This window comes from Tupaia chinensis, unplaced genomic scaffold (assembly GCF_000334495.1).
Source record: "Tupaia chinensis unplaced genomic scaffold, TupChi_1.0 Scaffold000146_1, whole genome shotgun sequence".
NCBI lineage: Eukaryota > Metazoa > Chordata > Mammalia > Scandentia > Tupaiidae > Tupaia > Tupaia belangeri.
The window spans coordinates 18,000,207-18,014,456 of NW_006159616.1; the positions used below are offsets into that span (position 1 = coordinate 18,000,207).

Sequence of the window (14,250 nt, forward strand, 5' to 3'; positions counted from 1 at the left end):
TCTTTCCCTTGATCTTTCAGACAAAATGGAAGCCCAGCTGGGCTACATGGATGAGAAAGAGCCAGGAGTACAGAAGCCAAAGAAGTCCCTGGACACCCAGGTATGGAAGTTGCTCGGGGCCTGTGGTGGGTGGGTGTGGGGTGGATATTGGGTCTGGGGACCTTCTCTGGTCTTGCCCAGCCAAGTAGACCCCGAGCTCTGGGCTCTGAGGGTGCAGGCAGGGGTCAGCAATGGGAGTACACAGAGTGGTTCCCAGCCAGGGCATGTGCCCTGGCTCCATCCCTGTGAGGACCCAGGCTCCACAGCTCCTCTAGCCAGTCCTCCCTAGGCCCTGCCAACCGCCCTGGACAGAGTGGAGGGTGAGGACAAGCATGAGAGCTCGGACAGCAAGGAGAGAGCCCGAGAGGAGCGGCCGGAGGAGATGGACAAGGCCCAGCCCTCTCCAGAGCAGCTGCTGAAAGGTAGGGTTCCCACAGGTACCCTCCCAGCACAGCCCCTGGCTGCAGCAGCATTGGGTGGGCGGGGTTACTTTTCCAGCATACAGAGATTGGGGATTTTTGGGAAGTGTGCGTGCATGTGTGCGCACACACATATGCACACACACTTACACGTGTGGTGTGTGCGTATATACATATATATAATTTGTTTATTTTCATAAGGAAAGTGTGTTTATTTTTTAAAATTTTGCCAGAGGATGCATGTGCTCCTCGGAAGGAGACAGAGAGAGAGGGAAAGTGAGAAAGCACCTCCATGGGGCATGACCATGCTGCAATCCCTTCTCCTCTGTTTCTCCTTCCTTTTGGGATTTTAGGCTTACACGCCCAGCATGTTTCTCAAGCCACTAAGTCTGAGACTTGAATCACATGGTCGACCATGTGGGACCCAGCTGCCTTAACCACCAGGTCACTGGCTGGCCTAATTGGGCAATATTTTTATTATGATTTTTAACGCAGTGCATTTTGGCTGAAAACATGAGTCTGTACAAAGCTGTTAAACTGGCTTTCTGGCTTGATATGGTCAGACTTTTTTTTTTTTTTTGGAGAGGTTTTTGCTATAGGGCGCGTGCGCTCGCCAGACAGACAGAGACATAGAGACAGAAAGCGAGAAATCACTCCCCAGGGGGGATGGTCACGCCACAATCCCTTCTCCTCCATTCTCCTCTTGGGATCCTGGGCACGCACGCACACATGCCCGGCGTGAGTTTTAAGCCACCGGGTCCGGGACGAGAACTGCGGTCGACTACGTGGGAGTCCAGTGACATAGCCTTTACGCTAACTGCTGGTTCCCAATATGGTCAGACTTCTAAATTCTCTATGGGTGCATGAAAGGATGCCTGCTCTGTGATTGCTGGGTGTAAGGTTCTAAGTACACGCATTAAGTCATTAGATAATGCTTGTTAATTATGTTGTTCAAGGGTTTTATATCCTTACTAATATTTGGTTTGCTTTGATCAGTTTCCGAGACGCTTGTGTTAAAAATCTTTCACTTGATTGTTGGTTAATCTTGTCTCCTTGTAATGCCAGATTTTGCTTCATATCATTTGAGACTGGGATGTCAGGTGTTCATATATTCAGATTTTTAATATTATTCTGGTGAGGTTTGCTTCTTCTTATTCCATAATGACCCCTCTTATCCCTCTTGATCACTTTTGGCTTTAAACATTCTTTTGGCTGATTTAGATTGATCTTAGTTGTTTAGCATATGCTTGGCATACCTTTCCTATCCCTGTTTTGTTTTTCCCCCAAAAAAGCTTTATTGTGATATAATTCATGTACTTCACACACCATCTATTTAAAGTGTACCACTCACTGGTTTTTAGCATATTGACTCGGTCATACAGCATCTCTGTTGTCTAATTTCAGAAGGTTTTCATCACTTTATACCCATTCACAGTCACTGCATTTTCTCCTCCGCTGACCCCAGGGTAATAACTAATCTACTTCCTGTCTCTTTGAAATTGTCTATTCTGGACATTCCATACATATGGAATCATAGAATACATTGGTCTTTTTTGTCTGGCTTCTTTCATTTAGCATAATGTTTTTGTTTATGTATTTTTTTTTAATTTTATGTCGGAGGGCACATACACACATGCACAGACCAGAGAAAGAAAAAGCACCCCCAATGGGGCCTGGTCATGCTACCGTCCCCTTTCTTCCACTCCCCTACCCCATTAGGGTCCTAGTTCATTCATGTCATAGAATATATTAGTACTTCATTTAGTTTTATGGCCAAATAATATTTCATTGTAAGGAAATATTCAATGTTTTCTTTGCCTGTCGTACCTACTGGATTTGGTATTGCTTTTACTCTTTGGCTACTGTCAGTAATGCTGCTGTGAGCAGTCTGTGTACATGTTTCTGTGTGGGCATAAGTTTGCAGTTCTTCTGGGAATGAATATACAGTCGTGTGCCACGTCATGATGTTTTGGACCACGATGGCCTGTGTACATGAGGGTGGAAAAACAGCCTATGCCATATAGCCTAGTGATTAGTAGGCTATACCCTCTAGGGCTGTGTAAGTACTCTCTGGTGTTCACACAACAAAATGACCTAATGGTAAATTTCTAGAATGTTTCCCTGTGGTTAAGTAGTTAAGAGACATGATTTTTCCTAGGAGAATTACTGGATCATACGGTAATGCTCTTCAACATTTTGAGGACCTGCTAAATGATGTTGTGTGTGCTGTGCCGGTTCACATGCCCACCAGTGTACGAGGGTCCCCATTGCTTCACATCTTTGCTGCACTTGTTATTATCCATTGGTTATAGCCATTCCAGTGGGTGAGAAGCAGAGTATCTCGTTGTGGTTTTGATTTGTCTTTCCTTTTTTGCATAAAGACATTGACTAGAGCCCAGCAGATGGCATAATGGTTACGTTGCTAGACTCCCACGTAGTTGGCCATGGTTCAAGTCCCAGACCTGGCAGCTTGAAACTCATACTGGGCACGTGTGTATACTTGTCTAAAATCCCAAGAGAATGAAAGAGCAGGAATTGCGTCATGGTCATACCCCCTGGGAGGTGATTTCTCACTTTCTGTGTGTCTGTCTCTCTGGTGAGTGCATGCATCCTATAGCAAAAATCTCTCTCAAAAATAAAAAAAAAGATGTTGACTATCTTTTCATGTGCTTATAGCATTTATATAGATTTGTTAGAGAAATAGCTTATTTTTAAAACATTCTTTACTTAATTTTGTTTATGTATTTTTTTTTAATTTTATGTCGGAGGGCACATACACACATGCACAGACCAGAGAAAGAAAAAGCACCCCCAATGGGGCCTGGTCATGCTACCGTCCCCTTTCTTCCACTCCCCTACCCCATTAGGGTCCTAGTTCATTCATGTCATAGAATATATTAGTACTTCATTTAGTTTTATGGCCAAATAATATTTCATTGTAAGGAAATATTCAATGTTTTCTTTGCCTGTCGTACCTACTGGATTTGGTATTGCTTTTACTCTTTGGCTACTGTCAGTAATGCTGCTGTGAGCAGTCTGTGTACATGTTTCTGTGTGGGCATAAGTTTGCAGTTCTTCTGGGAATGAATATACAGTCGTGTGCCACGTCATGATGTTTTGGACCACGATGGCCTGTGTACATGAGGGTGGAAAAACAGCCTATGCCATATAGCCTAGTGATTAGTAGGCTATACCCTCTAGGGCTGTGTAAGTACTCTCTGGTGTTCACACAACAAAATGACCTAATGGTAAATTTCTAGAATGTTTCCCTGTGGTTAAGTAGTTAAGAGACATGATTTTTCCTAGGAGAATTACTGGATCATACGGTAATGCTCTTCAACATTTTGAGGACCTGCTAAATGATGTTGTGTGTGCTGTGCCGGTTCACATGCCCACCAGTGTACGAGGGTCCCCATTGCTTCACATCTTTGCTGCACTTGTTATTATCCATTGGTTATAGCCATTCCAGTGGGTGAGAAGCAGAGTATCTCGTTGTGGTTTTGATTTGTCTTTCCTTTTTTGCATAAAGACATTGACTAGAGCCCAGCAGATGGCATAATGGTTACGTTGCTAGACTCCCACGTAGTTGGCCATGGTTCAAGTCCCAGACCTGGCAGCTTGAAACTCATACTGGGCACGTGTGTATACTTGTCTAAAATCCCAAGAGAATGAAAGAGCAGGAATTGCGTCATGGTCATACCCCCTGGGAGGTGATTTCTCACTTTCTGTGTGTCTGTCTCTCTGGTGAGTGCATGCATCCTATAGCAAAAATCTCTCTCAAAAATAAAAAAAAAGATGTTGACTATCTTTTCATGTGCTTATAGCATTTATATAGATTTGTTAGAGAAATAGCTTATTTTTAAAACATTCTTTACTTAATTTTATTTATTCACTCATTTATTTTATTTTATTTATTTATTTTTAATTTTTATCTTTTTTTTTTAGAGCTTTTTGCTATAGGGCGTGTGTGCTTGCCAGACAGAGAGAGACAGAGAGACAGAAGGTGAGAAATCACCCCCCAGTGGGGATGGCCACGCTGCAGTCTCTTCTCCATTCTCCTCTCGGGATCTTGGGCACATATGCACATGTGCCCGGCATGAGTTTTAAGCCACTCGAACCACAGTTGACTACATGAGAGTCCAGTGACATAGCCATTACGCTAACTGCTGGTCCCAATTTTATCTATTCATTTTTTAGAGGTTTCTGCTATAGGGCACATGAGATTGCCAGAGAGACAGAGAGAGACGGAGAGACAGAAAGCAAGAAATCACCCCCCAGTTGGATGGCCATGCCACGATCCCCTCTCCTCTATTCTCTTCTTGGGATCTTGGGCACGCACGCACGTGCACCCAACATGAGTTTAAGCCACTGGGTCCGGGACTTGAACCATGGTCGACTACATGGCAGTCCAGTGACACAGCCATTACTCCAACTGCTGGTCCCTTCACTCATTTATTTTAATTCGACCAGAGAGAGACAGATAGAGAGGGGGAAAGTGAGGAAGCAAGCCACCAGGTCCAGGACTCGAACCGTGGTTAGCCATGTGGGAGTGCCCAACGCCTTAACTGCCACGCCACCTGCTGGCCCCAGGAATTATTTATTTAATTTTATTTATCATTATCATCATTTTTAAAAAAGAATTAATTTGATTTATTCATTCATTTATTTTAATTTGACCAGAGAGAGAGAGAGAGAGGGAAAGCAAGTCATCATAGGTCCAGGACTCCAACCATGACTGGCCATGTGAGAGTGTCCAGCATCTTAACCACCACGCCACCTGCTGACCCCTCATTATCATAATTAAAAAATTTGCTGTAGGGCACATGTGCCCATCAGAGAGAGAGAGAGAGAGGAGAGAGAGAGAGAGGAGAGAGGAGAGAGAGAGAGAGGAGAGGAGAGAGAGGAGAGGAGAGAGAGGAGAGAGAGAGAAAAAGAAAAAGCAAACTGCCAGCTCTGGGACTTGAACTGTGGTTGGCCATGTGGAAATCTAGTGCCCCAACCCCACCATGCCACCTTCTGACCTTGATAAATATCTTTTCAGTTAGACTTTGTCTTTTTTTTTTTTTAATTTCTTTAAGGTTTTGCCATAGGGCACATGCACTCACCAGAGAGAGAGAGAGAGAGGAGGAAAGTGAGAAATCACCCTCTAGGAGGGATGACCCTGCACAGTCCCTCTCTGTTTTCCTCCTGGGATTTTGGGCTTACATGCACATGTACTTGGCAGGATTTTCAAGCCTCCAGGTCTGGAACTCAAACCACAGTTGGCCATATGGGAGTCCAGTGTCACATCACCTACTGGTCCCTCCTTTGTCCATTTTAGAATTAGGTTTTTGGCTAAATTTTCTTTTTCTTTTTCTTTTTCTTTTTCTTTTCTTTTTTCTTTTCTTTTCTTTTCTTTTCTTAACAATGGAGAGCACATGTGTGCACATGAGAGAGAGAGAGAGAAGCACCCTCAACAGGGTCTTGTCATGCTGTGATTCTTTTCTCCAGTTCTCCAATTTGTCAGGATCCTGGGTGCCCACATGTGTGCCCAGCTTGTTTTCCAGTTGACCTGGGGGTTTTAACCTGCAGTCAGCCATATGGCTTCTAGTCTCGCAGGGTACTTGAGTTACTGCTGCACAACAGCAGTTGGGCCAGATTGTCTTTTTCTTATTGAGTTGTAAGAGTTCTTTAGAGATACTTCTTTCTTTCTGTCTCTCTCTTTCTTTTCTCTTTTTCTTTTTTTTTTTTAAATATTTTTGCCATAAGGGCCAGCAGGTGGTGTGGTGGATAAGGGCGCTGGATTCCCACATGGCCAACCATGGTTCAAGTCCTGGACCTGGTGGTTTGCTTTCTCACTTTCCCTTTCTCTCTCTCTCTCTCTCATCAAATAAAGAAAAAAATAACAATAACAAATGGAAATAAATAAATAAATAATTCTTAAAAAAATTTTTTTTTGCCATAGAGTGTATGTGCATACTGGAGGGAGGGAAAGGGAGGGAGGGAGAGAGAAAGTGAGAAATCACCTCTGAGGGGGGACGGCCTTGCTAAACCTCTTCTCCTCTGTCACAATCTCTTCTCCTACATTCTTCTCCTGGGATTTGGGTAGGTGCACATGTGCACTCAGCGAGATTTTCAAGCTGCCAGGTCCAGGACTTGAACTGCAGTTGGCCATGTGGGAGTTTAGTGCCTTAACCATTAATGCTTCCTGCTGGCCCCAAAATGCATGTTTCTTATTAGGTATATGATTTTTAATCCCCCCTCCACTCCTTTACTTTGAACCTAACCATGTAACTTATGTTTTAGGTATATCTTTTATAAACTGTGTATAGGGGGAGTAATTATTTTAAATGTAATCAGAGAGCCTCTGTCTTTAGCTGGCAAGTTTAATCTTTTTATATTTAGTGTAATAGCTATCTATCTGCATGAATTTCTGTTTTATTTTGTGCTTTATGTTATTCTTACTTTTTCTTCTTTCCTGTCCCCTCTTGGATTGATCGAACTTTTTCTTTTTAAAGAATTAGTTGCTTTACTTTTTATTTTATTATTATTATTTTTAATTTAACCAGAGAGAGAGAGAGAGAGAGAGAGAGAGAGGGAAAATGAGAAAGCAAGCTGCCAGGTCTGGGACTTGAACTATAGTTGGCCATGTGGGAGTCATCACCCTAATCATCACGCCACCCATCAGCCCCGATCCAACTTTTTTTGTCTCTCTCCTTTACTCCTCAACTCATTTGGAAAATTTATAGTTAATTGTATTCTGTGCTCTTAATTTTTTTGACATTTCTCCCTCCTGAATAGCATATGGACTATAGATACTTTAGCTATAATTCACTTCCCTTTGATCTGCCATGCTGTTGTTGCCTGGTATTTTCTTTTTGACTTGTTTTTACTTTTACGGTTTTATTGTTATATTTATTTGTAAAACTTTAATCCTTATTCAGATCCTCTTGCATTCTTACCAGTTTTGTGTTTACTTGCTTGTTCATCATTGCTTCATTTAGAGTCCTTTCTGAAGTAAACCCTTTAATGGCATTTTCAACAAATTTCTGTGAATGGTAAATTCTCATTGTGATTTTCTTTCACTCTTGAATAATAGTAACATTTGAGATAGGATGGAGATTTTCTTTCAGTTCTTTGACCACATTATTCTCTTTTTATTCTGGCTCTCATTGTACTACTAAGAAGACTGCTGTTGGTGTAATTGTTGCTCCTTTGTAGGAAATTTGTCTTTTTGAACATTAAAAGACTGCTTTTAAGATATTCTCTCTGTCTTTGGTGATGTGTGGCTTCGTGACAGTGACATTTTTGCTTATCCTGCTTGTAACTCATAGTGATTCTTAAATGTTGCATGTTTAAGCTTTCATCAATTGTGAGAAAATTCTCAGTCGTTACCATTTGGAATATTGTTTTTATGCTCGTGTGTATTTTCTCCATCTAGAATCCCTATCCCTGTTGCTCATTGATTCATCCGTCTATCCATCCAACAAATATACAGGGGGTCTTCAAAAAGTTCATGGAAAATACATATTATGAAAAGACTGCATAGATTTCAAATTTATTCTTTTTGAGAGATTTTTTACTGTAGGGCATATGGGCTCACTGTAGAGACAGAGAAAAAGTGAGAAACCACTCTTCAGGGGAGATGGCCATGCCATAATCCCTTCTCCTCCATTCTCCTCTTGGGATTTCGGGCATGCATGCACACATGCCTGGCATGAGATTCAATCTGCTGGCTCCAGGATGCAAACCGCAATCGGTGATGTGGGAGTCCAGTTCCTCAACCACCATGTCATCTGCTGGCCCCAGTTTTCAGAATTTTTGCACCAAAAAATATCTTACTTTAATCCCATTTTCTACAACTTTTTTTGAAGTATTCATGTATATATAAAGTCTGCTAAGTGTCAGATGCTGTCCCAGGTACTGGGGACATAAGCCATGAACCCAAACAGCTGAAGTCCTCATCTTACAGATGTGTTCTAGTGGGGCACAGGAAATCATCAGTAACAGAAACGTGTCTTTCAACAACAGCCCCCCAAAGGCACGAACAAGAAAGCGGGCAAGGGCTGTGAGCCACGGGCTGGTGAGCTGCCCACATCTTTTGCTTCTCTTTTATCCATCTCTCTTCAAGGCTTTTTGAGTAGCTCAGATCTGGCATCAGTTTATTACTTCTTTATACAACTGTCTATCTGTCTGTCTTCCTTTCTTTCTTGCCCTCTTTTCTCCTTTTTTCAGTTTGCTCGAGGGCATGTGCATTTGCCAGGAGAGTGAGAGAAAGCCCTGGGCCCTCTCCCCGAAGTAGGAGATGGTGGTGATGCTGCAGTTCCTTCCCCTTTTAGGATTCTGGGCACAAATGTGCTTGTGTGTGTGTGTGTGTGTGTGTGTGTGTGTGTGTGTGGAGTTTTTTTTGCTATAGAACGTGTGTGCTCTCCAGAAAGACAGAGACAGAGTCAGAAAGCAAGAAATCACCCCCTACCCCCAGGGGGCATGGCCACGCTGCAATCCCTTCTCCATTCTCCTCTCGGGATCTTGGGCACACACACACATGCGCCCGGTGTGAATTAAAGCCATTGAGTCTGAGATTTGAACCGCAGTTCACATGGGAGTCCAGCAATGTAGTCATTATGCCATGTGTTGGTCCCGGTGTTTTTTTTTTTAATAATTATTTTACTTAACTTTATTATTATTATTTTCCAGTTCTATCAGAGAGAGAGAGAGAGAGAGGGAAAGTGAGAAAGCAAACCACCAGGTCCAGGACTTGAACTGCAGTCAGCCATGTGGGAGTCCAGTGCCTTTAGCCATCACACCACCTGCTGACCCCATACTAGTATATATTTTTTTAAAGAATTATTTTATTTAACTTTATTTATTTTAATTTGACCAGAGAGGAGAAGGAGAGAGAGAGAAAGTGAGAAAGCAAGCCACCAGGTTCAGGATTAGAACCACAGTCTTGCATGTGGGAGTCCAGCGCCCTTAACCACCACACTACCTGCTGGCTCCTGTGCTAGAGTATTTTTAAGCTACCAGGTTTGGAACTCAAGGCCATAGTTGGCCATATGGGATCTAGCTGCCTTAACCACCATACCACTCACTCACTGGTCCCGTAGCTGTTTTTGTTTGTTTGCTATTATGCCAGAGAGACAGAGAGAGAGGGAGAGAAAGAGGGAAGGTGAGAAATCACTCCCCAGGGGAATGGCTATGCCACAGTCCCTTCTCCTGCATTCCCCTCTCAGGACTTTGGACATGCATGCATATGTGCCCAGCATGAATTTCAAGCTGCTGGGTCCAGGACTCAAAACTCTGCAGCCAACCATATGGGGTCCAGCCACCTTAACCTCCACACCATCAGTTGGCCCATACAGCTGTTCTTATTTATTTAAAATAATTATTTATTTCATTTTAGTTATTATTATTATTTTAAAATTAGCTATATGGTGGAGCCTATGAATGACATAATGGTTTTGTTGCTGGACTTCCACATGACTGACTGTAGTTCTAGTCCTAGACTCGGTGGCTTGAAAATTGCACCGGGCATGTGTGCATGTGTGCATGTGTGCTTAAGATCCCATGAGGAGTGTGGAGGGGAAGGGATTGCAGCATGGCCATCCCCTTGAGAGGGTGATTTCTCACTTTTCCCTCTCACTGTCTCTCTCTCTCTCTGACCAGTGCACTCATCCTAAGGCAAAAACCTTTATTAAAAAAAATTAGCTGTAGGACACTCGTGCTCACTAGAGAAGACAGAGAGAGCGGGAAAGTGATAAAGCAAGCTACCAGGTCTGGGATTTGAACCACGGTCGGCCACATCGGAGTCTAGTGCCTTAACCACCATCTGCTGGCCTTCAGCTATTTTTTTTCCCCCCAACTTACCCATTGTGCTATTTTGTATGTCTGTGTAACAAATCACTATGAACCTAGTGGTTCCGAGCAACATTTGTTAGCTCCCAGTTCTGTAGGTCACAAGCCTGGCGTGGTGTGGCTGGGTTCTTTGCTGCGGGTGTCGAGACCAAAGTCAAGGCGTTAGCAGGGTTAAGTTCTCATTCGAAGGCTCTGGGTAAAGATCGGCTTGCAGGCTCCTTTTTGTTGTTGGCAGAATTAAGTTCCTTGAGGTTGGAGGGCTGAGGTCCCCTCTCCTTGCTGGTTGTCAGCTGGGGGCCACTCCCAGCACCTAGAAGCCACCTGCATTCTTTGCCATGTGACCTACTCCATCTTCAAGCCAGCAGTGGTGCGTGGAACCTCTCTTCTGCTTTCCCCCTCTGACTTCCTTTTCTACAGTCAGAGAAAACCAATTCCGCTATTCAGCTAGGATCCTAGGTGCAGCCACCCCACCGGGCTCTCATTCTCATTCTGTAATACTGATTTTGGGGTGTCTGATGTTCTTTTATCATCTCAGGGTGCTCGTCTGCTAGTTCTGCCCATGGTACACAGACCTTGTTTTCTAGGATTTGTTTGGGAGCATCTTCCTTAGTGGTTGTGTTATTCACAGGAATCCCTTGTCACCAGGTTGTGAGATGTCCCAATCCCCCTTATTTTAGAAGGTCAGGGCACAGCAGTCTCCTGGTTCTGCCGGCCTGGGACTCTGGGACCAGGGTTGACAGCTCCTGCTTGGGGCGGACCAGTTCAGATCCACAGCTTCACGCTTGGGGTTTGGAGCCTCTTTGCCCTGACAGCCTGTGCCCAGACAGGCCTCAGCTCGAACAGGACTTTCTTTCTCAGAGAGGCACGGTAGTCGGGGGCTGTTGGCTTAATTGCTGTGTTTGGCATCTTTCGGGCTTGTAGCCTTCTCTGTCCGGCCTGGCTTTGAGCCCCAAGCCCCAGGTTCCAGGCCTTTCAGGGCTCCCGGTGTCTGGTCACTCCTGCCTGGGGTCACCAGACCCCAACTTCCCCGTTTCATCTTCCCTTCATTTTACTGGCTCTTCATTTCTTCATGATGACTTCCTTTTCTTGTTCTGAATGCTTCTGTGTGCTTGATTTTTCATTTGTAAGAAGGCCTGTGCACTGGCCAGAGATAGAGCAGACAGAGGGAGAGGGAGAAAGCACCCTCCGTGGGGTGTGGTCACACCGCAATCCCATCTCCTCCATTGGTCCATCTTGTTGGAATTTGGGGCACACATACCCGGCATGTTTCTCAGGCTGCTGGGGCTAGGATTTGAACTCACAGTCAGCTATGTGGGATCTGGCTCCCCCAACCACAGGTTATGGAACTGGCCTCCTGTGTGCTTTCTTTCAATTACTTTGCAGCATCTTTGGGGGTCTCTAAAGGAGTTTCACCTAAAGGAAGGCCTGCGTGTTGCAGGAACTTCGGACTCTCTGGTTTTCATTGTGGTAGAGGAGTTTGGGGTGGGGTGGGGAGGCTCAGGCCCCACCTGCTCCCAGAAGAACCCTCTCCGAGGGCACCTGATGGACTTGGAGTCCCTTGCAGATGGAGTTCCAGGTGTGACTGATGGTAGAAGGCCAGCAGCCCGGGGGCCCCCTGTGCCTTCGCAGCTTCCTCCTCATGCTTCTCCGTCTTGCAGAGGAAGTGCTCGCTGAGAAGGAGAAGACCCCGGACAAGCTGGAGCTCAGTCTGATTCACAACAGAGGGGACAGTAGTGACTTCAGGCCAGGTTTGAGCCCCTCCCCGTGCTCTGTCTTGTGTTCCTTGGTTCCTCGAGGGTGCCCTCTGGACCCTGCTGAGTCTCCTGTGGCCTCTGTGTTCTAGGTCAGGATTGGAGCCATAGGGGGAGCCTGGACTGCCAGCCCTTCCCAGCATGGTGGATTCCCCCCAGAGGAGACAGACTCCCCCACCTCCTTTCTCTCTCTTCTTGTCCCCCTCTTCTTACGAGAGAGAAAATGGGAGAAAGAGGAAGAGAGAGGCATTTTTGACAAGGTCTCACCATGCCACGAGCTTCCTGCCCCAGCCTCCAGTTAACTGGGGTTACAAAGGCACACTCTCATGGCAGGCCTGTTAGGTTGGTCTGGGACCCGGGACCCGGGACCAGGCCTTCCATGGGTCCTAGCATCCTGCAGTGGGACGGGCTTGTGCTTGTGCCTCTGGAGCTGGGCCCTTCTCTCTGTTGACCCCTCCTCTGGCTCCCACCACCAAAGAGAGGGAGAAGGGCTGGTCAGAGAGCTCCTTCTGGAGGCTCTGGGGCTCACTGGAAGCTCTGCGTGTATCTGACTGCTAGAATGTTCTGGAAGTCGCCCTCAGACTGACCCCTCAGGCAGCTCTGCCATCCTTGAACTTGAGCATGCCTTCCCCGGTGCTCTCCTACCCTGTGTCCTAGTGGTGTGGGGGGGCCTGTGACAGAGGAGGCAGGGTGGCGTGCTACAGCTGCTAGCCAAGCACGGAGAAAGGAGACTGCTGGTGTTCCTGTTTGAAATCCTTCCTGGCAGTGAGCTCCTTGAGGACAGGGGGATGTGTTTACTGCTTGCCTTTGCGTCTTCAGCCCTTGGCAGAGAAAGGACCCTGGGCAGTGCCTCTTGGAATGCAGGAATGTGATCTGTCCCCCAACAGATGACACCAAGGCTGAGGAGAAGGAGCCTATTGAAACACAGCAAAATGGTGACAAAGAGGATGATGAGGAGGGAAAGAAGGAGGACAAGAGTGGGAAATTCAAATTCATGTTCAACATTGCAGACGGAGGCTTCACAGGTATGGGGGTGGGATCATGGGCAGAGCTGGCTGTGGGTCCTGGGAGCCTGGGCAGGTGGGCTATTTTATGCTAGAGTGTGAAGGGTCGATAGAAGTAGAACCCTGTTTTGGATCCCAGGGAGGGACTGTGGCAGGTAGTGAGGAAGAGGTCTGCCCAGGTCTACTTCCTGTGGAAACCTCTGAGGCACTTTCACTCTCACCGTGGCTTGCCTCCTAGAGCTGCATACCCTGTGGCAGAATGAGGAGCGTGCGGCGGTGTCCTCAGGGAAAATCTACGACATCTGGCATCGGCGCCATGACTACTGGCTGCTGGCGGGTATTGTGACGTATCCTTGACTGAGTCGGGCTGGGAGACGCTTACCTGTGCCTTTGTGGACCTCGGAGAGGCTCAGGGGAAAATTCTCTCTTGCCTCTTGATGACCTCAGGTGGTTGCAGGCAATCCTTGGGTTCTTGGCTTGTAGCTGTAGCACGCCTCTGTCCCATGGCCTTCTCCGCTGTGTGTCTCTGAGTCTGTGTCCAAACCTCTCTGTTCCGATAAGGACACTAGTCATTGACCTTAGAGCACACCCTAATCCAGGGCAACACCTTCTTGATTACCGCAAAGATGCTATTTCATAATAAGGGTAGCCCTCCCGCATATCCAGACCTGGCTTGTTAGGACAAAGGCCTCAGTGCCATGTCTGACATACCAGAGACACCTTTGTGACTTGCCTGAGGACACGCAGCCAGGATGCTGAACCCGGGCTGGCCCTCCTCCCCAGCTGCCAGTCCCCACGTCTTCCATGGCTAGGTTTGCCCTTAACAGTGCCCCCTCCAGGCATGGCTATGCCCGCTGGCAGGACATCCAGAATGACCCCAGGTACATGATCCTCAACGAGCCCTTTAAGTCCGAGATCCACAAGGGTAACTACCTGGAGATGAAGAACAAGTTCCTGGCCCGCAGGTTCAAGGTCAGTCCTCAGCAGCGCCAGAGGCTGAGGGCTGGGGGGACACTACAAGATAGACAGGTTTCACGAGGGCTTGGGGCAAAAAAAAGAGGAAGCAAAGGAATTAGAAAGCCTTGACCTGGACCAGGCTGTCAGAAGGGGTCAGTCAGTCAGTCAGTCAGCCAGCTAACAAAGTGAGGGGACCCTTGCTCTGGGCCAGGTCCCACTGCATGAGCACCCCTACCCTAGTGGGAC

General features: G+C 46.3%; 1 protein-coding gene across 1 annotated transcript in view; it reads left to right on the top strand.

Moving 5' to 3' along the window:
• Nucleotides 1–14,250, top strand: part of CHD5 (chromodomain helicase DNA binding protein 5) — a 74,419-nt gene that overhangs the window by 49,904 nt on the left and 10,265 nt on the right. The window contains exons 33-38 of the mRNA XM_006145405.2: nt 21–100; nt 329–461; nt 11,951–12,040; nt 12,931–13,068; nt 13,286–13,394; nt 13,887–14,019. Of these exons, the coding sequence (XP_006145467.1) occupies nt 21–100; nt 329–461; nt 11,951–12,040; nt 12,931–13,068; nt 13,286–13,394; nt 13,887–14,019 (683 nt within the window). The remainder of the gene's footprint in view (nt 1–20; nt 101–328; nt 462–11,950; nt 12,041–12,930; nt 13,069–13,285; nt 13,395–13,886; nt 14,020–14,250) is intronic.